Genomic DNA, 26,213 nt, shown 5'->3' on the forward strand with positions numbered 1-26,213 from the left:
ATAAAAGACTCAAATGATATAAACTGTTTCCAAGTAACTTAACTGTGTCCCAGATCAAAGCTCAAGAAGAGGTATAGGAATACAAATATATGTGGCAACCAGTAAGGTAAAACTAACAATGCCTGACAACCACTCAAAGACGAGTAGGCATGTAAAGAAGCAGGAAAACCTGACCAAAACTTGGGAGAAACACAAACAGTTCAAAACTGATTCAGCACTGACAGAGTGATCAGAATTAGGACATTTCAAGTTACTAAAACTGTATTCCAGATCTTCAAAAAGATAACTAAAGACATATTAGATATAAAAAAGAAAAAAAAAGGCCTTAATCAAGTTTACAGAGCAGAAAACTGCAATGTCTGAGACGAGAAGTACACTGGATGAGATTAATGGCAAATTAGACATTGCAGAAGAAAAGATGTTAGGACTTGAAGACCTACAAATAGCAACTATTTAAAATGAAATAAAGGGAGACAAAGGAACTTTTTTAAAATGGAAAAATGAGCCGTAGAACAATTCAAACAGCCTAATATACATGTAATTAGATTCTCTAAAGAATGGGGGTGGGTGGGCCAGAAAACTAGTCAAGAAAATAATGGCTGAGAATTTTCTGGATTTGATGGAAGCTATACATTCCCCGATCCAGGGAGTTCAGAGAACAGAATCATGAAGAAAACCACACAAAGACGTATCATAACCAAATTGTTGAAACCAGTAATAAATAGAAAACTATAAAAGCAGCCACAGAATCAGGACACATTATATGCAGAGAAATAAAGAAAAAGATGACAGCAGGTTTCTTGTCAGAAATACAGAATGGAGCAACATCTTTAAAGTACCGAAAGAAAAAAATCCAAGTTAGAATTATATACCCAGGACAAATATCTTTCAAAAACAAAGATTTTTAGACACACAAAAGCTGAAAGATTTCATCACTAACAGACCTGATTTGCAAGAAATGCCAAAGAAAATCCTTCATATGGAAGAAAAATGACACCAGATGAAGGTATGTATCTACACAAAGAAATGAAAATGAAAATGTGCATCTACATTTAGGGATGCAGCAATGATATTCCACTCATAAATACGTAAGATTTTAAAAAATACTGAAAACTCTCTGCAAAACATAATCAACTTTTTAAACAAAAGCAACAATACTGTATTTTGTATTTTATAAAACAGGCATAAGTAAAATGTATAACAAAAAGCATAAAGGCCAGGAGGTGCAAAATAATGGTATATTATTTTAAGATTCATGTTAGATGTGACGTGGTGAACGATTACTTGAAGGTAGACTATAAGTTAAAGACCTGTACATGAATGTTCAGAGCAATTCATGTGTAACAGCCAAAAACAGAAACCAACCCAAATATCTATTAACACATGAATGGATAAACTGGGTATATTCATACAATAGAAAGCCATTTACAATAAAACTACTTAGCAGTAAAAAGAAATGATATGCTGATACACACAACAAAATGGATAAATCATAAAATACTTACACTGAAAAATGCCAGACCCTTCCCCCAGCAAAAAAAAGAGTATATATTGTATGACCATATTTATATAAAACTCTACAAGACACAAACTCAGAAAACAAATCAGTAGTTGCTTGGTGGTGAGGTGGGGCAAGAGAGATAAAAAGGGGCACAAAAAAACCTTTGGAAATTATGGATATCTTGATGGTGGCGATGGTTTCTTTCGTGTGTGTGCGTTATGTATGTGAAAATGTATTAAGTTGTATACATTAAATATGTGCAATTTACTGTATATGAATAATTCCTCACTAAAGCTGTTTAAAAAGCATTCTGGATTTAAATGTTCATGTTAAAAACCTGGAAAGTGGTTAGACTACCTACAGCGTTCTTCTGACTCTACAAGAATGAAAATAAAAGAGATGAAAACTAGAACAAAATATTTGTAATTTTTGTAAGGGTTAGAATCGATCACAGAAACCAATTAATCAAACCTTTCCTTATTAGAGATAAGGAAACCAAGTCCCCCAGGGCTGCAGTGACTTGCCCAGGGCCACACAGCTATAGTCAGTAGCTTACTGAACTGTATGAGCCACAACAGCAGGGACCAGGTTACCTAGGTCATCATTACATCCCCTAAACATACAGCAATGCCTGGGACATAGCATGAACTCGGTTAAGTATTTGTTGGCTGTGTTTCCCCTGGAAGGAAAGGTAAAAAATGACGATAAAAGGAAAGACAAAAGGAAAGAAAACCCCCCTTGCAATATGACTGCAAGTTTCTTCCATTTGTAATTCTCCCATCTCTCTCACACAGATGAGGGAATTAAGCAACAGCTTTAACACATCAACATCATGAATACAAGAGAATAAATTATATTCCTTATCTTTGTTTTACTGAATATTTTCTTATATTCTCATGCTTAAAAATTTCTAGTTCATGTTGCCAACTCTTAAACAAGCAGGAAAATCAAGAGGAAATACTTCATTCATGAAGATTAGTGACAGTTTCAAATTAAAAACAAATTTAAAGAATAGAGAAATACTTACCAAAAATTTCTCCATTTTTGGCATATTCTGTCACAAGGTACAACATATTTTTGGTCTCCATTACCTATTGGTAAATAATTCCATATTAGTCCAACAGGAAAGGACTGCAATTCTAGTCTACTACAATTCGAATTCTATGGAGTTACTAAATAAAACTACTAATAAAAATACCAAATTTACAAATGATTCAGCAGGTGGCTAAGTTTACAAGACGGACAATATCCTTCTACTAACACTTTCGTGAGAAATCTCGGTCCTCACTTGTTTAAGTGTGGTCCCTGGACCAGCAGCAGCACTGCCAGGCAACTGTTACAAATGCAGAATCTCGGGCCCCACCTCAGACCTACGGACACAGGATTTCCATTTCAAAAAAAAAAAAAAATTTTAAAACCAAAGTGTGACTGTTATGCACATTCAAGTTAAGAAACACAAATATAGGTAACAGGAGTTTTGAAGATCAACTTTCTACCACCTTCTCATGGACTTTCCTAGTCCTGTGCTATAGGTACACTTTGATTAAGAATAATAGAGATAAATAAAATAGAGCTCAGTTTATTAGGCCTGTAGCCCTGATCACCTGGCAAAATAGGATATACCTCCTGTATACTGTAATATTGTTACAAACTACAATTATTTTAAAAATAGTTCAAAAGCTTCTTTGTAAATCCACTGCTATACAGTTTTATTCAAATCAGTTTTCTAGGTTCGGAAAGGAAGCACGTCAGTGTCACAAATGTGATATTTCAAATTATACTCAACCAAAAGGAAATGAATTTATAAGTACAAAATGAGTGAATTTTAGATTCTCTGTAACACCATCTTTTTATGTACTGGCATGTGATAACAAGGAAAATTTAACCATTATCTACTAAAAGGCTGGAAATTGATTTTGCCCTATCATGTAGGTTTAGGACTATTTCCAATCCGGCCAGAAAACAAAGAGAGCTACTCACAACTGGAGTCAAAATAAGATAAACAGCAAATCAATTTAACTGCTTATTTAGGTCAATAGAGATGGAATTCTGTGAATCCTGGTAGTTTTAATCTTAGTTTGGCTTATAGTTCATCAGACTTATAAGGATGTGGATTAGTTTCTTACAAGTATCCTCTTTATGAATTACCAAACCAAACAAACAAAAAAAAGGCTTAAAAAGAGAAATACTCTGAAATAAATACCACCAAAGAAGCCTTCTGCCGTTTTAGAACTGTTTTGAGAGGCACACCATGATCTATCATTCTAATGGTAATAGTAATGGTCTCCAATTGTCTCCACACCTTTTTAATTACAAATCTCTATCAGTAACAAGTTGTTTAGTGAAACGTGTATCACATATGCATGTACATGTATACACACACATGCATGCATGTTTAGATGAATATAAGCAGAGATACAAATTACATACTTGTGCCACTGTGTAAACACATTATATACATTACAGATTGCACACAAAATAAATATAAAAAATAAGAGTAGAAGTGTTAATATTTTCTTATTATGCCCAAGAGACACTTGTGCTAACCCATGTGAGTGCACAGAGGAATGTGCTAGTATTAGTTCTCTGTGGGGAAAAAAAAAGGCCCTGACCTGTAAACAGTTTTCTGTGGTGTAAACACTCCCACTATAGCTGATTTTGAGATACTAACATGGTATTAGTTGGTTTGCAAAACATCTGAAAATTTAACAGTCAGTTCTTACAAACCAGTACAAACAGAGTCTAGCATACCACTAGGTGCCCGCATCACACTATGGAGATCAAAGTCCTATGCCAGCGTGCTGTAACAGATTTTCGACAGGGGCGCCCGGGTGGCTCAGTTGGGTAGTGCTGCACTCTTGATTTTGGCTTGGTCATGATCTCAGTGAGATCTTGTGAGATCAAGCCGTTACAGGCTTGGTACTGGGCAAGGAGCCCGCTTAGGAGTCCCTGTCTCCCTCTCCCTCTGTCCTGCCCTGTGTGCTGACCCTCTTCACCTCTAAAAAAAAGTTTCCTAATATAAAAATTCTACATATTAAGGAACAGAAGTGTTAAAAAAAAAAGTTAATTACATTATCATTCCTCAATATGAATTACTCTTCAAAAATCAGAGATCTTTTTTTTTAAGGTTTATTCATTTATTTTAGAGAAAGAGAGAGAGCATGAGTGGGTAGGGGGGAGGGATATAGGAAGAGGGAGAGAGAACCCCAAACAGACTCTGCACTGAGCAGAGAGCCAGCCACAGAGCTGGATCCCATGACCCCCGAGGTCAAGACCTGAGCTGAAAACAAACCAGCTGTGCCACCCAGGCACTCCAGAGAAGGTTTTTCTTTTAAAAAACATAGCTTACACTTGAAATGGGTACAATTTATTTTACACAAATGCTATCTCAATAAAGTTGATTTCTTAAAAAATACTCCTTTATCTGACAAACTAACCCGAACAAAATATATAAGATTTGGCTCTAAGTATTACAAGGTATGCTACTAAGTAATATACTATTTTAACATTGTATTTCATAAAACAAACAGTGTATTTTCTTAAATAAGCAAAACTGCCATATCCTCATTTATGGTACAACCACCAAAAGCCAACAGGTTTGAGTATCATAAATACATAACTACAAACTTTTTAATTAAATAACCTACAGTCTGAGAAACAACTTAAAAGGAAGCTACCAGTTTTTTATTTCCGAATTTTTTACTTAAATGCAGAAAACGGGTACTCAGCTTAATAAAAACTACATAATTATTCCTTTTTTACGGACTAAAAAAATAACATAAAAGAGAAAGACGATGCAAAAGAGAAAACAGGATGTGAGAAGCATGGAGAGGAATAAGGTTACACCCTACCTGATAAAGTTTGATGATGTGAGGGTGGTCTAACATTTTCATTATTTGTACTTCTCGGTAGATTTTCTCAAGGTTCACTGCATCCAGCTGAGATTTATCGATTATTTTTATCGCCACCTGTGTCCCGGGCACAAAAAAATACAATCGGTATACAACAGTTAACATCTTCCAGCCAAGAGTCTTTTGAATATACAGCACCAGATACTTTGCCTGTAAGTTCCTAGGCCAACAAAAATACTTTAAATTCAATGCTCATTCATTCAGCAAGTACTTCTTGGACATCCACCACATGTGAGGCACTGTGGTGATTTTGTTTAGCAGCACCTTCAGGGTGCTAAGGAGAATAACTCTGCAGAGCTACTTTAATAAAACATATTTCTCTTTTAATAGAACTGTAATGTTTTACCCCACTTATAAACTGAAGAAATAAAAGCTCAGCAGCTTCAACCAGTTATCAGCCTGCTGCAAAGTACCTGTAAATAATTGATCAGCCAAGCAGAAGGCAAGTTCTGCTGTACGGAAATACCGCTTTTCTAGAAAAGCAAGTGATAGCTTCCAAAGAATATAGACACAGCTTTTGGTGGGGGGAGGGGATGGCTAAAGTATTAAAATCAATTCATATGAAAGATACCAACTGGATTAAACTTTTTTTTAAGTTTTTATTCATTTATTTGAGAGAGAGAGAACACACAAATGGGAGGAGGGGCAAAGGGAAAGGGAGAAACACGATTCCCCACTAAGTGGGGAGCCCAACGTGGGGCTCAATTTTTGGACCCTAGGATCATGACCTGAGCCCAAGGCAAAAGCTTAACTGACTAAACCAGACACCCCTAAACTTTATTTTTAAAAATCAAAGTGCAAAAACTCATCTGTTAGTAATTACACTAGCTTTTAACTTCCTTAAAAGATCTGATTTTTAAAAATGTGGCCTGTTCCTATCAAAACTAGATAGGAGCCCAAACGACTCCAAGGTTAACAATCTGAAGGCACTGCATTTGAAGGTAAGTAACTAGGTAGTCAGAAATCAAGAATCGTGTACTTTTTTCTATGCAATCAAAAAAGAACTGTTTTTTAAAGAAATTGTAGCTATTTGGTTAGGAAATAAGCCTTTCTGATTTAACTAAAAATTTCAGATCATTGGGAACCACTCAAACTTGATTATAACAAGTTCTGAAGAAACTCTAAACTGTACTTCACAGTCTACAGAAAAGTATTCTGAACATAACTCAGTTTTATGTTGTTTCAAGATAATTTTTATTATCCATTATTGTATGTGTTTTAATAGTTCAATACTCCTAAAAGGTATCTAAGGATATAGGACTCAGCTTGTCAATTCACTTAATTTCTTCAGACTCTTGTTTACACAATTAGTTTTTTTTTCTTTTCTTTTCTATAGCTGCTTTGTCCTTTGCTCTTACCTCTTAAAGCTCTACTGTAAGGTTTATTTCTTACCAATCTGTATTTCCAATTTGCGGTCCACAGCTTATTTCCTGATTTGAATTAACTGTAACCCAGAGAAGAACTCAAGCTTCCCAGGGGAAATCAAATTACTAAGTATAATGCATAAAATTGAATTTACTGCCAAAGAAGAAAGGGGATAGCTCCTTCTCTAGACAGTAAAGTGCACACGTTTTGTGATAATTATTTTCATTATGTTTGACGGTATATTATTTCCATAATCAAAATATTCTAGAAAGTAAAAGGTGCTAAACTTTGCTACATAAGGAGACCGATCAATACTGTACTTGATATTAAGGACATTATTGGGCCACCCCAATATTTATTTAAATTTAAATAAATTTAAAGCGACCCCCTCCTCCTCAATTTTATGATACAGCATTATCAGTTACTTTAGGTAAAAGCTGCCAGATAAGAGGATAAGTATTTATTTTAGTTTCCCTAATACTCCTTAGGAAGGTAATATGAAGTTTCATAGACATGCTTATTTTAAAGAAAATGTCTTGCCCTCCAATTGTTGGAGCATGTCTAAATATCCCCCTTGGGGTGCCTGGATGGCTCAGTGGGTTAAAGCCTCTGCCTTCAGCTCAGGTCTCGGGGTCTTGGGATCGAGCCCGCATCAGGCTCTCTGCTTAGCGGGGAGCCTGCTTTCCCCTCTTTCTCTGCCTGCCTCTCTGTCTACTTGTGATCTCTCTCTCTGTGTCAAATAAATAAATAAAATCTTTATAAATAAATAAATAAATATCCCCCTCACCCAAAAAAAAAAACCCACTTTTATAATGAAATGGGTCAGAACCCATTAATAAATAAAAAAAATCTTGATTATCATATCTTTAACACTATAATGTTAAAGAAAAACTTTAGACACTAAATTCCAAGTAAAGCAAGGTATTACCAAGAGATACCTCATCCTCTTTTTTAAAACCCTGGCCTCAAACAATGAAAAACCAAAAGATACATAAACTATCTAAGTAAACCTTAATAAGTCATAACTCTCATTATTCAACTTTTCTCAACCAAAAAAAATTTTCAAATGACAATCTAATTCTCTTCAATTTTATCTTATAAATATATGGACCACACGTGCAGATACTTATATCTTTACCCTGTTATCCCTTGCTTGTAAGGCCTGTCAAGATTATGAAAAGGTGAAGCACTAAAGAAAAAGTGGAGTATGGGTTAGCATCCTCCTTTTAATAGTTAGGGCTTTTATTAATGCGGTGTATCACACTGCCTAATTTGTGGATGTTGAACCACCCTCATAGCCCAGGAACAAATCCCCCTTGGTCGTGGTGAATAATCTTTTTAATGTACTGTTGGATCCTATTAGCTAGTATCTTCTTGGGAATTTCTGCATCCATGTTCATCAAAATACCATTAACATTTTTCAAAGAGCTGGAGCAAACAATCCTAAAATTTGTATGGAACCAGAAAAGATCCTGAATAGCCAAAGTAACTTTGAAAAAGAAAACCAGGGACGCCTGGGTGGCTCAGTTGGTTAAGCAGCTGCCTTCGGCTCAGGTCATGATCCCAGCGTCCTGGGATGGAGTCCCACATCGGGCTCCTTGCTCGGCAGGGAGCCTGCTTCTCCCTCTGCCTGCCACTCTGTCTGCTTGTGCTCACTCTTGCTCCTCTCTCTCTCTCTCTCTCTCTGACAAATAAATAAATAAATAAATAAATCTTAAAAAAAAAAGAAAAAGAAAAAGAAAACCAAAGCTGGAAGCATCACAATTTCAGACCTCAAGCAGTATTACTAAGCTGTAATCATCAAGAATGGTACTGGCACAAACACAGATATACAAATCAATAGAACAGAATAGAGAACCCAGAAATGGACCCTCAACTCTCTGGTCAACTAATCTTCGACAAAGCAGGAAAGAATGTCCAATGGAAAAAAGACAGTCTCTTCAGTAAATGGTGCTGGGAAAATTGGACAGCCACATGCAGAAGAATGAAACTGGGCCACTTTCTAATACCATACACAAAAATAAATTCAAAATGGATGAAAGACCTAAATGTGAGGCAGGAATCCATCAAAATCATAGAGGATAACATGGGCAGCAACCTCTTTGACCTCAGCCGCAGCAAATCCTTGCTAGCAAATCCTTGTTTCCAAAGTCAGGAGAAACAAAGGCAAAAATGAATTTCTGGGACTTCATCAAGATAAAAAGCTTTTGCACAGCAAAGGAAACAGTCAACAAAACTAACAGGCAACCTACAGGATGGGAGAAGGTATTTGCAACTGTCTTATCAGATAAAGGGTGAGTCCAAAATCTATAAAGAACCTACCAAACTCAACACCTAAAGAACAAAAAAATCCAGTGAAGAAATGGGCAGAAGAAACAAACAGCCATTTCTCCAAGGACATACAGATGGGCCAAAGGACACGTGGAAAAAAAAGGCTCAACATTACTTGGCATCAGGGAAATACAAATCAAAACCACTATGAGATACCACCTCACATCTGTCAAAATGGCTAAAATTATCAACTCAGGAAACAACAGATGTTGGCGGGGATGTGGAAAAAGAGGAACCCTCTTACACTGTTGGTGGGAATGCAAACTGGTGCAGCCACTCTGGAGAACAGTATGGAGGTTCCTCAAAAAGTTAAAAATAGAACTAACCTTACATAACCCAGCATTTGCACTACAAAGTATTTATCCAAAGGATACAAACAGTGATTTGAAGGGATAGCTGCACCCCAATGTTTATAGCAGCAATGTCCACAATAGCTAAACTATTGAAAGAGCCCAGATGTCCACCAACAGATGAATGGCTAAAGATGTGTATGTGTACATACACACACACACATATATATACACAGATACATATATATATGTACATGCAGACACAATGAAATATTACTCAGCCATCAAAAAGAATGAAATTTTGCCATTTGCAACAATATGGACAGAACTAGAAGGTATTATATTAAGCGAAATACGTCAGAGAAAGACAAATATCATATGATTTCACTGATATGTGGAATTTAAGAAACAAAACAGATAAGCATAGGGGAAGAGAAGGAAAAATAAAATTAAGATGAAAACAGAGAAGCGAATCGTAAGAGACACTGAACTCTAGGAAACAAACAGGGTTGCTGGAGGGGAGTTGGCTGGGGGGAAGGGATAAGTGGTGATGGGCATTAAGGAGGGAGGACACTTGATGTAAGGAGCACTGGGTGTTATATGCAACTAATGAACTGCTAAATTCTACTCCTGAAACTAAAAAAAAAAGAAAAAATGAATTGTTAGAGCTTGAAAAAAAAAGGGGGGGCTCATCTAACTGCTATGAGCAAGTAGACCACAAAATGCAGTGATTCAAATACGATAGAAGTTTATTTTTTGCTCATGTCACAGAATGGAATGGGTGAAGATGCCTCCATGTAGGCATATGAGGTTTAAGGAGATTTTACTACTTTTTTTTTTTTAAGATTTTATTTATTTAGTTGACAGAGATCACAAGTAGGCAGAGAGAGGGAGAAGCAGGCTCCCTACTGAGCCGAGAGGCTGATGTAGGGCTCGATCCCAGGACCCTGAGATCATGACCCAGGCCAAAGGCAGAGGCTTAACCCTCTAAGCCACCCAGGCACCCCGAGGTTTTACTACTTTTAAAGTCTTCCACAGTTTACCCTAAAGGCTGTCTCCATTCCAGCCTGACAGGAGAAAGAAACTTGGAGGAGCTCTCACAAGAGGTTTTTATGGGCTAGTCCTGAAGTGGCACATATTATCTCCGTTCACTTCATTAGTTAGTACTCAGTCACATAACCCCATTTAAATGCGAGAGGCCCAGAGATAGACCAGTGACAGGTCCAGGAAGAGTAGGAAACAATGGATTTTTAGTGTTCAGCAAACAGTCTCTGGCATATTCTTCCAGGTAATTTCTTAACAATGGGACTCATTACCAAGTACTTCCCCGAAACATGATGATGATGATGATGATGACTTTCACAACTGCACAGTACTTTGTAATTTTACAAGATACTTTAACACATTTTATCTCATTTATTTCTGAACTTTGTGAAGTAAACGGAACAAGCAGAGCATCCATGAGTTGCTGAGAAGTTCTAAAGATGTTACATAATCTACAAAAGGTCTTACAGCTCAAGTGAATTATTGGGAAAAACCACAGGCCTTCAAACTCCACGTTCAATCTTTCTACCTTTTCAAAGAGCCTATTATTTGCACCCTTACTGAGTACCTGTTGTGTGCCCGGAATTATGCTCAGGATACAAAAATGAACAAGATCTGATTCCTACCTTCAAAGAACCTAATAAATCTGTGAGAACAAAGAGAACACATTTTGGAAAACAAATTTTATCAACAAGAAAAATCTGCACTTGGGGGTTTTTCCGATGTGTATGAAAGTTCCAACATACAAAAGGGTTATGTTCCAACATTTTAAAGATAACTATGAACTTAGATTTCTGGGAGCTTACTCTCTGCATCCCTTTTCTACTTAGTTCTGAACACAATACCAAGGACAAAATCTGCATGGTCACAACAAAGTCAAGCAAGGGACTCTGAAATTGAAGGATTCCTTTCTCTTTGTTATTCATCTGAATTATTCAACTCTCCAATTTCTACATATGCATGCAGTATCTTTAAAAAAACAAACCTTTAGTGAGTTTATGTAGAAAGAGAAAAATTTATATTCCATCTGCTAGGAGACAAAAGGTAGGTTTCCTATAGAACTTCGGAGGACATACCTAAACTAGAATGACTGCTATCAAACTAAACATGTAAAAGCAGCAACACTGAATATTCAACCTCAAAATGGGAAAAAGTGAATTAAAAATAATAAAATATCTAATATAATGTTATGCAGATTATATTAAGAAATACCCTTTCCACTTACATTTACAAAGATTAAAGGTAAACACCCTTGTGGACTAAGGTTCAACAAGATGGCCACTTCTATACATTGCTGGTATGACTATAAAGTAGGTTACAATTTTTCTGAAGGGTATTTTGGCAATTTTTATCAAAAACCTTAAAAATCATCCACCCCAGGGTCCCTGGATGGCTCAGCTGGAAAAGCATGTGACTCCTGATCTCAGGGTCGTGAGTCTGAGACCCACACTGGGTGCAGAGATTACTTAAAAACAAAAATCTCAAAACAAAATTAGGCTAAAAAAATAGTCATCCATCCTGAGGGAGTTCTGGAAAGATCGCGGAGTAGAAGGATCCTGAGCTTACCTTGTCCCATGTATACACCAAGATAACAGCCACATCAGTGCAACTAACTCTGAAAACAAGCCAAAGGCTGGCAGAAAAATCCGTCAAGGAATTCACAAAATAAAAGGATATAAAGTAGGCCACCAGATATAAAAAATGTGTGTGAGGGGGTAGAGAGTAAAGATTTAAGACTTTTAGGATGGGTTCAAACTTAAGCAACCATCAACTTAATATAGACTGCTACATGCTTAAGATGTTATATATGAATCTAAGGGTAACTATAAGTCAAAAACCTATAATGGATATATAAAAAATAAGGAGAAAGGAATCCAAGTGTAATACTAAAGAAACCATAGGGAAGAGAGCAAGACAAGAAGAAAGGAACAGAGAAGAACTATAAAAACAAGGCTAAAACAAGTAACAAAGGGCAGTAAGTATCAACCTGGTGATAATTACTTTCAATGTAAACAGACTATTACTCCAATCACAAGACACAGGGTGACTGAAAGGATAAAAAAAAGCAAGACCCATCTGCATGCTGCTTACCAGAGACTCCCTTCAGACCTAGAAACACATTCAGATCGAAAGTGAAGAGATGGAAAAAACATTTAACATGCAAATGGAAGCAATACTTACATCAGACAAAACAGACTTTATAATACGGATTAACAAGAGACAAAGACATAATCTAAAAGGGAACAATCCAACAATAAGATACAACGGTAAACATCTGTGCATCAACTATGGCAGCAGCCAAATACATAAAGCAACTATGAACGGACATAAATGAAGAAATAATAGTAATACAATAATCGTTAGAGACTTTAACACACACATCAATGGATAGATCACCCAAACAGAAATTCAACAAGGAAACAGTGGCTTTAAATCACACATTGGACCAGATGGATCTAACAGATACATTCAGAACATTTCATCCAAAAGCAGTGGAATACACACTCTTTTCAATTCCACGTGGAACATTCTCCAGAAGGGATCACATGTTAAGCCACAAAATAAGTCTCAACAAATTAAAAAAGACTGAAATCGTATCATGCATCTTTTCCAATCACATCAGTATGAAACTAGAAATCACACACAAGAAAAAATCTGGAAAGAACACAAATACTTGGAGGGTAAATAAATTGCTACTGAATGATAACTGGGTCTGACAACACATCAAAGAGGAAATTAACTAAATGGAGACAAATGAAAATGAGAACACAATGGTCTAAAATCTTTCAGATGCAGGAAAAGCTGTCCTAAGAGGGAAGATTATAGCAATACAGGCCTAACTCAAGAGGCAAGAAAAATCTCAAACAACCTAACCTTACACCTAAAGGAGCTAGAAAAAGAACAAAGGCCAAAGCCAGAAGTAATAATAATAATAATAATAATAATAATAAAGATCAGAGCATAAATAAATGAAATAAAGACTACAAAAACAATAGAAAGGATAAATAAAACCAGGAGCTGGTTCTTTGGAAAGATAAACAAAACTGATAAACCTTTGGCCAGACTTAAAGCGACAGAGAGAGAGAGAGATGACTCAAATAAAATCAGAAGTGAAGGAGAAATAACAACCGTCACCAGAGAAGTACAAAGAATTATAAGAGATTATTATAAAAAGTTTTATGCCAGCAAATTAGATAACCTAGAAGAAATGGATAAATTCCTAAAAACATAAAACCTTCCAAAACTGAATCAAGAAGAAACAGAATATTTAACAGACTGATTACTAGCAATGAAATTCAATCAGTTAAAAAAAAAAAAAATCCAAAAAACCAAAAACCTCCCAATAAACAAAAGGCCAGGACCAGATGGCTTCACAGGTGAATTCTACCAAACATGTTAAGAGTATTATTACTCAAACTATCCCAAAAAACTGGAATAGGAAGGAAAACTTCCAAATGCATTCAAAGAGGCCAGCATTACCCTGATACCAATAGCAGATAAAGACACAACAAAACAAAACAACAACAACAAAAACCCCTACAAAAACTAAGGCCAATATCTCTGCTGAACATAGATATAAAAATATTCAATGAAATATGAGTAAATCAAGTTGAATAAGACATTAAAAAATCATTCACCATAATCAAGTGGGATTTATTCTAGGGATGCAAAGGTGGTTCAACATTCATCAGCCAACATGATACATTATATTAATAAGAGACTGGATAGAAACCATTTGATCATCTCAATAGTTGCAAAAAAAGCATTTGGCAAAGTACAACATCCATTCATGATAAAAACTCTCAACAAAATAGGTTTAGAGGGAACTACCTCAACATATTAAAGGCCATATATGAGAAACCCATAGCTAACACCATACCTAATGGTGAAAAACTAGAACTCTTCTTCCAAGATCAGGAACAGGACAAGCATGTCCACTCTGACCACTTTTATTCAACATAGTACTGTAAGTCCTAGCCATAGCAATCAGACAAGAAATAAAAGGCATCCAAATTGGTAAGAGGTAAAACTTCACTATTTGCAGATGACATACAGTATACAGAAAACCCTAAAGACTTCATTAAAAAAAATACTAGAACTGATACATGAGTTCAGTAAAGTCACAGGATATGAAATTAATATACAGAAATATACTGCATTTCTATACACAAATAATGAAATCGAAGAAGAAATTAGAAAAACAATCCCATTTACAACTGTATCAAAAAGAATAAGATACCCAGGAATAAACTTAACTGTGGAGGTGATAGATCTGTACTCCCAAAACTATAAAACACCAGTGAAAGAAAAACTGAAGACCGCATAAACAAATGGAAAGATATTCCATACTCCTAGATCGAAGAATCAATGTTGTTAAAATGTCTATATTACCCAAAGCAATCTACAGATTTAATGCTCTCCCTAGCAAAATACCAGTAATATTTTCCACAGACCTAAAACAAAAAAAGACTGAAATTAATATAGAACAATAAAAGACCCCAAATAGTCAAAGCAATCTTGGAAAACAAAGCTGGAGGTATCATAATCTCAATTTTAAGATCTACCACAAAAGCTGTAGTCATCTGGGGCACCTGGGTGGCTCAGTGGGTTGAGCCTCTGCCTTCGGCTCAGGTCATGATCCCGGGGTTCTGGGATCGAGCCCTGCATTGGGCTCTCTGCTCGGTAGGGAGCCTGCTTCCTCCTCTCTCTCTGCCTGCCTCTCTGTCTACCTGTGATCTCTCTCTAGTCAAATAAATAAAATCTTTAAAAAAAAAAAAAAAAGCTGTAGTCATCAAAACAGTATGGTACTGCACAAAAACAGACACACAGATCAACAGAACAGAGAACCTGGAAATAAATCCATGTTTATATGGTCAACTACTCTACAACAAAGGAGGCAAGAATGTATCATGGTGAAAAGATGGTCTTTTCAACAAATGGTGCTGAGCAGGCTGGACAGCCACATGCAAAAGCCTGAAACTGGATCACTTTTCTAACATATACATACTCATAAAAAAACAAACAAACCCTCAAAATGGATGAAAGACCTAAATGTGAGACCTGAATCCATAAAAAAACAGAAGAGAGCACAGGCAGTAATTTCTCTGACATTTTCCACAGCAACATTTTTCTAGATAGGTCTCCTTTGGCAAGAGAAACAAAAGCAAAAATAACTATTAGTATGAAACCAAATAAAAACTTTTGCACAGCAAAGGAAACCAACAAAAAACCCCAAAAGGCAATCTACTGAGTGAGAGAAGATATTTGCACATAATATGTCTGTTCAGGGGTTAAGATCCAAAATATGTTTTAAAAAACTCATACAATTCAACAACAACAACAAAACAATTAAAAAATGGGCAAAGGACCTGAGACATTGTTCCAAAGAGGACATCCAGATGGCCAACAGACACATGAAAAGATGCTCAACATCACTCAACATCAGCGAAATGCAAACCAAAATCACCTTGAGTTATCACCTTACAGTAGTGGGAAGGGCTGAAATTAAAAAGACAAGAAATAACAAATGTTGGTGAGGATCTAGAGAAAGATACCTTTGTGCACTGTTGGTGGGAGTATAAACTGGCATGGCCACTGTGGCAAAGAGTATAGGGGTGCCTCAAAAATTAAATACAGAAATACTATATGATCCATTAATTTCATTAATGGGTATTTACCCAAAGAAAACCAAAACACTAATCTGAAAAAACATATATGCAGCCATTTGTTTTCTGAAGCATTATTTACAATAGCCAAGATATGGAAGCAACCTAAGTGTCCATCAATACACAGATACACACCCAGACACAAGCTGGAATATTATGCAGGCACAAACAAGGATGTGATCATGCCACTTCAGACAATGTGGTTGGACCTAGAGGATACTATGCTAAGTGAAATAAGGCAAACTGAGAAAGACAAATATCATGACTCCACTCATAAGTGGAATCTAAAAAAAAAAAAAAAACTACACAAAAACAAATGAATAAACAACAAAAAGCAGAATCAGACCTATAAATATAGAGTACTGATGGCTGCCAGAGGAGAAGGTGGGGCACTGGGAAAAATGGGTGAAGGGGAGAGGGAGATAAAGGCTTCCAGCTATGCAATGAATAAGTCACAGGAATAAAAGGCAAAGTATACCAAATACAGTCAATGATATAGTAACAGAAACATAATGGGATAATGTAACAACCAGATGATGGCTATGCTTGTGTTAACTGGTATAATGTATAAACTTGCCAATTCGCTAAGTTGTACACTTGAAAATAGTATAGAATTGTGTATCAACTACACTCCAAAAACTTTGTTTTTAAAAACAAAAGAGTACGGGGCGCCTGGGTAGCTCAGTGGGTTAAAGCCTCTGCCTTCAGCTCGGGTCATGATCCCAGAGTCCTGGGATCGAGCCCCGCATCGGGCTCTCCGCTCAGCGGGGAGCCTGCTTCCTCCTCTCTCTCTCTGCCTGCCTCTCTGCCTACTTGTGATCTCTCTCTCTCTCTCTGTCAAATAAAATAAAAATCTTTAAAAAAAAAAAGAGTACATTTATTGCGATGAGCACTGAGTAGTGTATAGAACTGCTGAATCACTATGTTGTACACTTTAAATTAATTGAACACTGTATGTTAATTATACTTCAATAAGGAAAAAAAAAAAATCACCCATCCCATGTAGCCTAAGGATTCTACTTCTGAGAACTTATTTCAAGGAAATAATCTGAAATGATGGTAAAGACTTATTTATAAATATATTCAATGAGTATTATTTGTAATATAAAAATAGAAACAGTAAATGGGAAACAATTATGTGAATTATGGTAAGCTTATTTGTAACTGTTATACAGCTATTAAAATAGCTTTTCTTAATAATATAAGGGATTGCTTAGACTAAAATATTAAATGGAAAAATCAGTAGTTAAGCACAGTCTCAACACAAGGCACATAAAGAAAAAGACAAGGAAAAATTAGATATAACTATGACAAAAATGTTATCAGTGGGTGAAAAAAATGTGAATTATTTTTCTGCTTTATACTTTTCTGTGCAATTTTTCTTCAATGAACATGAATTACTTTTCTAATAGAAAAAACAAAAAATGAAATGACGTTATTGTATTTATCAAATATGTCAACTTCTCCATCTGTGAAATTTTAGTCATTTTCATTTTATTTTCTACATTCTCTATAAAAGTTCTATTATTTTCTAAAATGTAAACATTAATGAAAAGACTACACACAGAAGAAATGTTTCCAACAAAGTAAAAAATAATGAATACAAAAGTAACAATATATAAGGTACAAATTTGTACAGAAAACAAGGGATTAAATGCAGAAGCAGAAATGAAATAGTGTTAAACTGATGGATAAAAGATATTTTTTCACTTTTCAAAATGCAATTTAATGGTAATATTATCCTGTCTTGTTGATAATTTAACAAAATTTGCTTTTCACTTCTCATCAAAGAAATATTCATCTCATGCACTTAAAGAAACCACTACAAAAGTGGCTTTGGAGGACTTACAGGGAAATTACACAACAGGAGCAGTACTTCTAGTAACAAATCAGAAGGGATAAACATGTTAGCAGTCTCAGGTACTATTTGCTTCAGCACTATTTACAACTAGTATACTAATTGTATACAGTCCTTCTGAAGTACCAAAGTGCATTACCATACAATCAGATCTTCCAAGATTAAACACTAAATGTACTTTACAAGCCTATACATTAAATCATAGGAGGAATCAGAACATTTGACCAACAAGTCAATGTGACTGAGTGACCACAAAGAAAGGGTTTCTGAAAGCAGTGAAAGGCAACGGTAAAACTAACACGGAGTGCTCTAGTTCTCTTTTAAGTATAAATAAATTACAAATTTTTCCAATTTAAAATTGACTTTATTTTTTAAAAAGATTTTATTTATTTACTTGAGTGAGAGAGAAAGAGAGAGAGCATGAGCGAGGGAGACGAGAGGCAGAGGAGAAGGGAAAGAGAGACTCTCCAGCAGACTCCCTGCTGAGCACAAAGACCAACTCGGGCTTCATCTCAGATGACCTGAGCTAAAATCAAGAGGCGGACACTTAACTGACTGGACCACCCAGGCACCCCAAAATTGACCCCAGAATCCTGGGATCAAGTCTGAAGTTAGGTTCCCTGCTTAGCGGGAAATCTGCTTCTCTGACCCTCCCCTGGCTTGTGCTTTCTCTCTCAAATAAGTAAAATCTTACAAACAAACAAACAAAACAAAAAAACAAAACCAAAATGGTCCAAAGGACCAAAAAAATTCACAAAAGAAATAACAGTCATCTTATAAAATCATGCACTCAAAGTAAACAAAAAATGTTAAACCAGAAATGTTAATTAAAATAAAAAATATTATTCTCCCCTATCCAACAGGAAATATTTAGAAAAATAATATTCCCGGTAAATGATTTCTTCCTGGTGAAAATTAACAGGTGTGACTTTTCTAGAGGATAATTTGGCATCTCGTGCCATAAATTGTAGATGTAAGGACATATTCCTTGACCCAAGAATTCCATTGCTATGGGCTTACCCTGAGGGAATAATCAGTTAAATGCACAAAGATATATATATATAGGAATACTCTCCTAAACATGACCTTGGAGAAACAGCAAAAGAGAGAAACAATCTAAATGTTCAATAACAGGAAACTGATGAAATAAAATGTGATCATATGTAAGAATGCTATTTAACGATGCTTCAGAATTTTTTCTTTTTTTAACTCAGGGAAATGTTAACACATTAAGTAAAAAAAAAAAAAAAACACGTATAGATGACATCAATTTCAGTACTAACATATAAAATATATGGGAATAATGAAGAGGATATGAACCAAATATTAATGGTGGCGATCTCTTGGTCTGAATGGTGGGATTAAGGATGTTTATTTTCTTGAGTTTTTCAATAATATCTACAATAAACATGCATACTTTTATAACTGAAGGAAAAAACACATAAGTCCTATGTTTATCTTAGATAAGAAGTTAAAACAAATTTTAGCATTTTCAGTCTAATTCATCTAAGAATTATCACTTTAACTGTTTAAAAACATTTTAAAATTTTCTTTTTTTTTTTTAAAGATTTTATTTATTTATTTGACAGGCAGAGATTACAAGTAGGCAGGGAGGCAGGCAGAGGGAGAGGAGGAAGCAGGCTCCCCGCCAAGCAGAGAACCCGATGTGGGGCCTGATCCCAGGACCCTGGGATCATGATCCGAGCCGAAGGCAGAGGCTTTAACCCACTGAGCCACCCAGGCGCCCCCATTTTAAAATTTTCTAAATGAAGAGTTTCTGATCCCCAAATGTAACTGTCTTTCATTCTTCTGATAATCTCAAACTGGATATAGGGGCTATTTCTCCTTGAGTGGGAAAGCATTCTCCATAAATGTTCTAAATAAGGGCCTAGAAATACATTAAAAACTTTTTTCAGACAGAAGATAGAAGATAGAAGAGGTGCTAGGTACACTAAATAGGAAAGAATGGTCGCCTGGTGAATTTCTGGAATCCAGTTGGTTCCAAGGAAACAGACTCTACCTTCACCAGTGGCCCATAAGCGAAATGTCATCATATGAATCCAGGAAAGGAGGCCAGTTTCAGTTATTTCCAAATAAATGTTTCTTTAATTGCCAGATATTGAGATAGAATTCCCAGTGGAATCAAAATCAGAACGCATTAAACTCTGTTAAAGTGAAAAATTTCTACAGAATATAAAAATTTACACAACTCTTATTTTGGATGTTTGTCCCCAACCACTCCCAAAAAGAACAGATCGTTTTGAGCAATACTTAGCAGAATAATTTGTCAAATATTACTTGTCTGGGGTGCCAAGAAAGTAGAGAACAGTTTCTAATATAGCACATATATCCATGACAAATATAATTTTCATATCAACACACTATAAAGACCATACATAGGCCCAGAAACAAGTAACAGTGATTAGGTTATCTGGTAACCAGTCCTCCTGTTGTACATAACATAGTTGCTTCTTGAAATATGGGATATTTCAGAGCACAGGATTAATACCAAGACTACTGAGAGGAGTCCTAAAATTTTAAAGCAAAATATTAAATTCAAATGTATTACAAAAATAAGTTCTCCTCAAGAAACACTGTGACCAGGATATAATATTTTTTGTTTGTTTCTATCCTTGCTCTAAGAATGCAATTTTGCTATTTTATTTGGAAAGCTTTAAAAATACTTACATTTTAAGGTAGTGAAGAATTATGCCTAAACCTAAAAACCCCAAAATGCACACAGAAAGCTTTTCAGTGAACAAAAGCAGTCTTCAGAATGTCTATGCTATCAGTTCTGCATTCCAGGTTCTCTTAAGGATAAGTAAGTAGTCCAACACCAACATGCCATTTTATTTCATTTTTTAAAAAGAGTTTATTTGTCAGAGAGAGAGAGAGAGAGAGAAAGAGAGAGCACGCACACACAAGCAGGGGGAAAGGCAGGCAGAGGGAGAAGCAGACTCCCCGTTGAGCAGGGAGCCTGACATGGCACTTGATCCCAGGACCCTAGGATCATGACCTGACCTGAAGGCAGCTGATTTACTGATTGAGCCACCCAGGCGCACCCCCCCCAACATGCCATTTTAATAAGGTAATTTTCAGAACCTCTGTGAAATAGCTTTAGGAGTCTATGGACCACATCCTTATATGCTCTTTAGCTAAGCAATTCAAGAGGTCTGGTATTGAGGAAAATACAATGGTCACCGAAAAGATCTGAAAACAACTAATGGTTATCTTGGGTGTTGATCTTATGGGTAATTTTTTTCATTTCCCTATACTTTAAAAATTTTCAATAATAAATGTATCAGTTTGATAATATACATTGTTCTTTAATGCAACAATAGTATCTTCTCACTTGACAACTTCCTTTCTAGGAATTTACCTCCAAATCCCACTCCCTCTTCCTGCCTCCTCCTCTCAAAAAAACAGCAGAGTTACATATGCAAATATTATTCAGATTATTTACTATAAGTGAAAACTGGAAATGTTTAATAAGAAAATTGTTCAGTAAGATAGAATTCATTTACAAGGTGGAACACTATGCAGCTTTTTTTTTTCTTTTTTTTTTTTTTTTTAATTTGACAGAGAGACACAGTGAGAGAGGGAACACAGGCAGGGGCAGTGGGAGAGGGAGAAGCAGGCTCCCCGCTGAGCAGGGAGCCTGATGTGGGGCTCGATCCCAGGACCCTGGGATCACGACCTGAGCCGAAGGCAGACACTTAATGACTGAGCCACCCAGATGCCCCCAGCTATTTTTTAATATAAGGTACTTTTAATATATTTAATATAAGGTAATATAAGGTACTTCTGTATCTTATAAAGATATATAATAATCAAAATATGCTATACAATAAGTGTAAAAAATGATGTAATATATATAAATGTATACAGCATGTGATCTCATCTGTGGAAAATAATAATAATGAAAAAAAGACCAGAGGGAAATATGCCATGAGAATGATTTACTCCCATTGGTGGAGGAAATGCCCATGTACTTTTTGTGCACTCTACTCTTCTTGACATTTTTTATAGTAAGACTCTTTAACAGAAAACAAAACAACTTATGGGCACAAATGACTTTTTCGGAATTTTATTCAACAGACAAAAACTAACAAAAAACTAGCCATACAATTAGAAGGAAGAAATTCTTTGCTAGTACAGTTTTGATAAAATAAAACACTACTCAAGGACAGCCACAGCATAGCAAACTAGCAACCACTATTGCCTAAAATAGTTTAACAGTCTAAATGCTATTATTCTTTTCCCATTATGCTAATTTTATAAAATTAGCTACTCTAATTCATAAACCACAAACCAACACTACAAAGCTTTTCTGAAGTATTATATTAGGAAGCTGGATTCTACCACCACCTGCCTTCCCTTTTGTGCACAAAATTTACATAGAGATCTAACATGAGAATACAGCTTCAGATGATGATGTAATTATACTTCTTAAACAATGTTAAGCTATTTGATAGATTAGACCAAAATGAAGATCTCTTTGTGTACTGATTTTTTTTTTTCCTAAAAGGCAAACAGTCTTGGATCTCCCAATCTCTGTAGAAAATACATCATTCTTCAGTGATTCAGAACAAGAGACAGAGAAGAGCCAAGTAAAAAAAACAGGGTCCAATTGTTTACCACACAGTTGTTCAAACTAAGCCCTAAAATTTGTCTTGGGTTCAAACTTGGGAAAAAAGACCTTTAAGTTTTAAAACACAAACTTAGGGGCGCCTGGGTGGCTCAGTGGGTTAAAGCCTCTGCCTTTGGCTCAGGTCATGATCCTAGGGTCCTGGGATCAAGTCCCTGCATCGGGCTCTCTGCTCTGCAGGGAGCCTCCTTCCTCCTCCTCTCTCTCTCTCTCTCTCTCTCTCTCTCTGCCTGCCTCTGATCTCTGCCTGTCAAATAAATAAATAAAATCTTAAAAAAAAAAACCCACAAACTTACATTGATGTTAAAACATACTATATTGAGGAAATTTCTGTAGGAAGCGTAATCATGATATTTAGCTGATATTGTTCTTTATACCATTTTAATTGTTCTCTCTGTAATACTGCAGTATGCTCAGCAATGAAAACTTAAAATAAGATTAAATAAAACTTTAAGGTTTCCACTAGCCATCTTATTTATAGTATTTGGGACAGTTGTATCCATTGAAGACAGAAATACTTATCCAGACAATGATGAAGATCATAAGCACCGCTTTAAAAATCCTCATTAATAGTATACTTTAAGAAACAATTCTAGAGGTACTGTTGCCAAACAATTCTTAATGCAAATTACCACAAAAGTTCACAGAGCAACTCTGCAAAACTTCAGATCTACAAGAACTTTTCTCTTTGTTATTTCCTGCTATTTCCCTCCTTCCTCTCAATTTTAACATTTCGACTCACACCATATTATCAGGGACACTCACCCATCTTAAACTGTTATTATTTCTTTTTATATGTTAAAGACACCTTCTTTTGAAAAGCAAAGGGCAATGGGTTCTACGGACTAGAAATTTAGCTTTCAAATTAAATCATGTCTCACATGTATAGTAGGATCTGAGTGATCCGACCTGTGCCTTCAATTACAAATGCATTGATCTTGATATCTGATGGCCAAACCACGGTACTACTCCACAGTGCCCCCTAGCTCCACCAGATGTGTCAGTTTAAAAGAGACTTGGTTTGTTTGAACTGTCAACCTCAAGAGAAAAGTGTCACTCAATACCAGCTCACCTAAACAATTCTTAAATAGATAACCTAGTATCTAAATTTGGCCTAATAAGTAGCAGCTGAATTAATTAAATCTTGTGACCAATACTGATAAAAGCTGATGAGAAAAAAATTATGAACTAATAGGCTTGGAATTCAACCACATAAAAATGTTCAAAAGTTCTGTAAGAAGCTTTCTTTAATGCACAATCTGTTTGATTTTTAGAGTCATTAAGCAAGGACTCATATAAAAAATACACATTAAAAATACCTTCTTTTATGTAGTTTATGGGGAAATAGCATGGCATTAGGCCATGGTTCTTTAGAGGAATGGAATCAATTTCCTCATTTTTAGAAATGCTGAGATCAAGATTAAGTAATCTCACTACAAGCACATTATTTATTATTAAAAACTTAGTAAAATTGTGAACAAAGGTAAATTTGTGAGAGAAAATTTGTTACCTTGGTCCTGATGCTATAAAATAAGTCTGATTTGGCATGCTCACTATTAGTAGGGGAGGACAAAAAGTGAAGATGACGCAATGACATGTGCCCCTAGTTTTTGGAAATGGATTCCTTCACATTAAGCAAAACTTCCAAGATCAGCAGCAACACAAATCACTCAAGTTTTCAAATGCCCTACACCTCACATAGCCATTATGAAAATCCATTCCTAGGTTACTGCATATTCAAACTCTAACACATTCACAATAAGGGGGAAAAAACTGAATAGGATGAAAACTGGGGGAAAGAAAAACCCGAAAAAGGACGAAACTCCAGAACAACTGCAGTTAAGGCAGGGTAGAGTACGTCGAAAACACAAGGTTTTATTCTAAAGAATAGTTTTGTTTCTACTGATTTTTCCTGAAGTATTTAATTTGCACGTCTTAAAATAGAGACCCCGAGGAGAGCAGCTTGAGGCAGTGAAAGGAAGGGGGGCGGGTTAGGTAAGAAGAGAGACTTGGGAGAAAATATGTACGGTGCATCAGCATGTGCAGTGGAGTGGGGGATGCTGGATTCACCGCCAGGAAGCAGTTGAGGGCTTCAGGAGTAGAGAAGCAGAATCAGACGTGGCTTAAGGAACGCGCATTCGCCGCCAGAACGCACACCTGGTCGGGGGACCACCTGAGCGAAGCGAGACCGAGCCACCAACCGTGCAAACGCAGAGATGACCATTTTAACCCGTTCTATTGTCTGGAGTATTAGATGGAAATGCCTCAGGCACGAGATCAAGCTAGCCTGACACCGAATCAAGAGACGCTGTCGGGCCAAAGGAGACACAGACGATGGACAATGGCCGTCCGGGCATTCCCGGCCGCGGAGCCCCTTCCCCGAGGGGCCAGGGAGGGGCGCAGCGGTCACCGGGGCCGCGCGATGCCCCGTCCCGGGAGTCGGAGCGCAGGCGGCCCCTTCCCCGGGGCTGGCGACGTCCCTCCTCGCGCAGCCCGGGAGCACCCAGACTTCCCCTCCCACCCCACCCCCAGCTGAAAGCCGGGAAGACGCGGAACTTGGGCTCCGGAGCGGAGGCCACAGATCAGGTCACGGCCCGGGTGGGAGGCTCTGGGAGAAATTCCGTGTGGCCACCGGGGGTGGCGTAGAGAAGGCAAAGCCCCGGCCGGTCGGGTTTCCAGCTGGACGACACTCGGGTCGAGACGACCGGGCCCCGAGCCCTTCGGCGCTCACCGACCCCCCTGCAGCTCCCGGGTCCTCACAGTCCCAGGCCCCTCGCCTCAGCCAGAGCCCCAGCCTCTCCGCGAGACCCAGCCCCCCCCCCAACCCCGCTGCAGCCGCCCCTCCCGGCCAACAGCTCCTCTCTCCGGACCCTCGCCCCGGACGCTCCCGCCGAGCCCCGGGCCGCACCTCCGTCTTGGTGATCCGGTGCCGCCCCAGCTTCACCACGGCGAAGTTACCCTTGCCCAGCGTGCCCTCGATGTCGTAGAACCCCACCCGGACCGGCCCGCGCTGCAAGTGCTTCGGGCCATCCGCCATGACCATGCTGGGCCCCGCGGCTAGACTCGGCGGACTGGAGCGCGGGCTGGCGGGCCGGCGGCGCTGCTGGGCTCCGGCGACGCCGCTCGGCTCGCTCCTCCGCTCGGTCCCTCCCGCTCGGCTGGGCCCAGCCAGGCGCGCGCCGCCGCTGACGTGCGCCGACGTCAGGGGGCCGGGGCAGGGAGGCGGGGGCGGGACCGGGCCTCGATTGGTCACCATGGCGACCGGAGCACCGCCGACGTCGGCGGCTGGGCGGGAGGGAGCGAGGGGAGACGGGAGGGGCCTGGACGGCGCGTTCTTTCCGGACTCAGGCACCCCGGGTTCTCCGCCGCCGTGCGGCTGCCAGGGGCGGGGTCACCTCCTGGCCCGCCCCGTTCCTCGGCCACCCCAGCCGAAGGGCGAGAGCGAGCCCTGGTGGGCGGAACGGAGGGGTGCAGCGACCCGGCCGTCTCCTTCCCTCGTCCGGGCGCTCTCCGCCCACCTGAGGGCCTTCCCGCCAAACCGCTCACCTGTGACGGCCGCGCGCCGGCCAATTCCGCACCGGCCGAGCGCTGGGGTTGAG

General features: G+C 37.9%; 1 protein-coding gene across 2 annotated transcripts in view; it reads right to left on the reverse strand.

Annotated features, from left to right (window-relative positions):
• The window catches only part of SIK2 (salt inducible kinase 2), a 122,992-nt gene extending 97,020 nt beyond the window's left edge, over positions 1-25,972 (reverse strand). For both annotated transcript variants that reach the window (XM_080816151.1, XM_080816150.1), the window contains exons 1-3: positions 25,523-25,972; positions 5,353-5,469; positions 2,529-2,592 (exon numbers count right to left, since the gene is read on the reverse strand). In XM_080816151.1, the coding sequence (XP_080672277.1) occupies positions 2,529-2,592; positions 5,353-5,469; positions 25,523-25,870 (529 nt within the window). In that variant the 5' untranslated portion in view covers positions 25,871-25,972. The remainder of the gene's footprint in view (positions 1-2,528; positions 2,593-5,352; positions 5,470-25,522) is intronic.
• Between the last annotated feature and the right edge of the window lie 241 nt (positions 25,973-26,213).

Source organism: Martes martes (genome assembly GCF_963455335.1).
Source record: "Martes martes genome assembly, chromosome: 10".
Taxonomy (NCBI): domain Eukaryota; kingdom Metazoa; phylum Chordata; class Mammalia; order Carnivora; family Mustelidae; genus Martes; species Martes martes.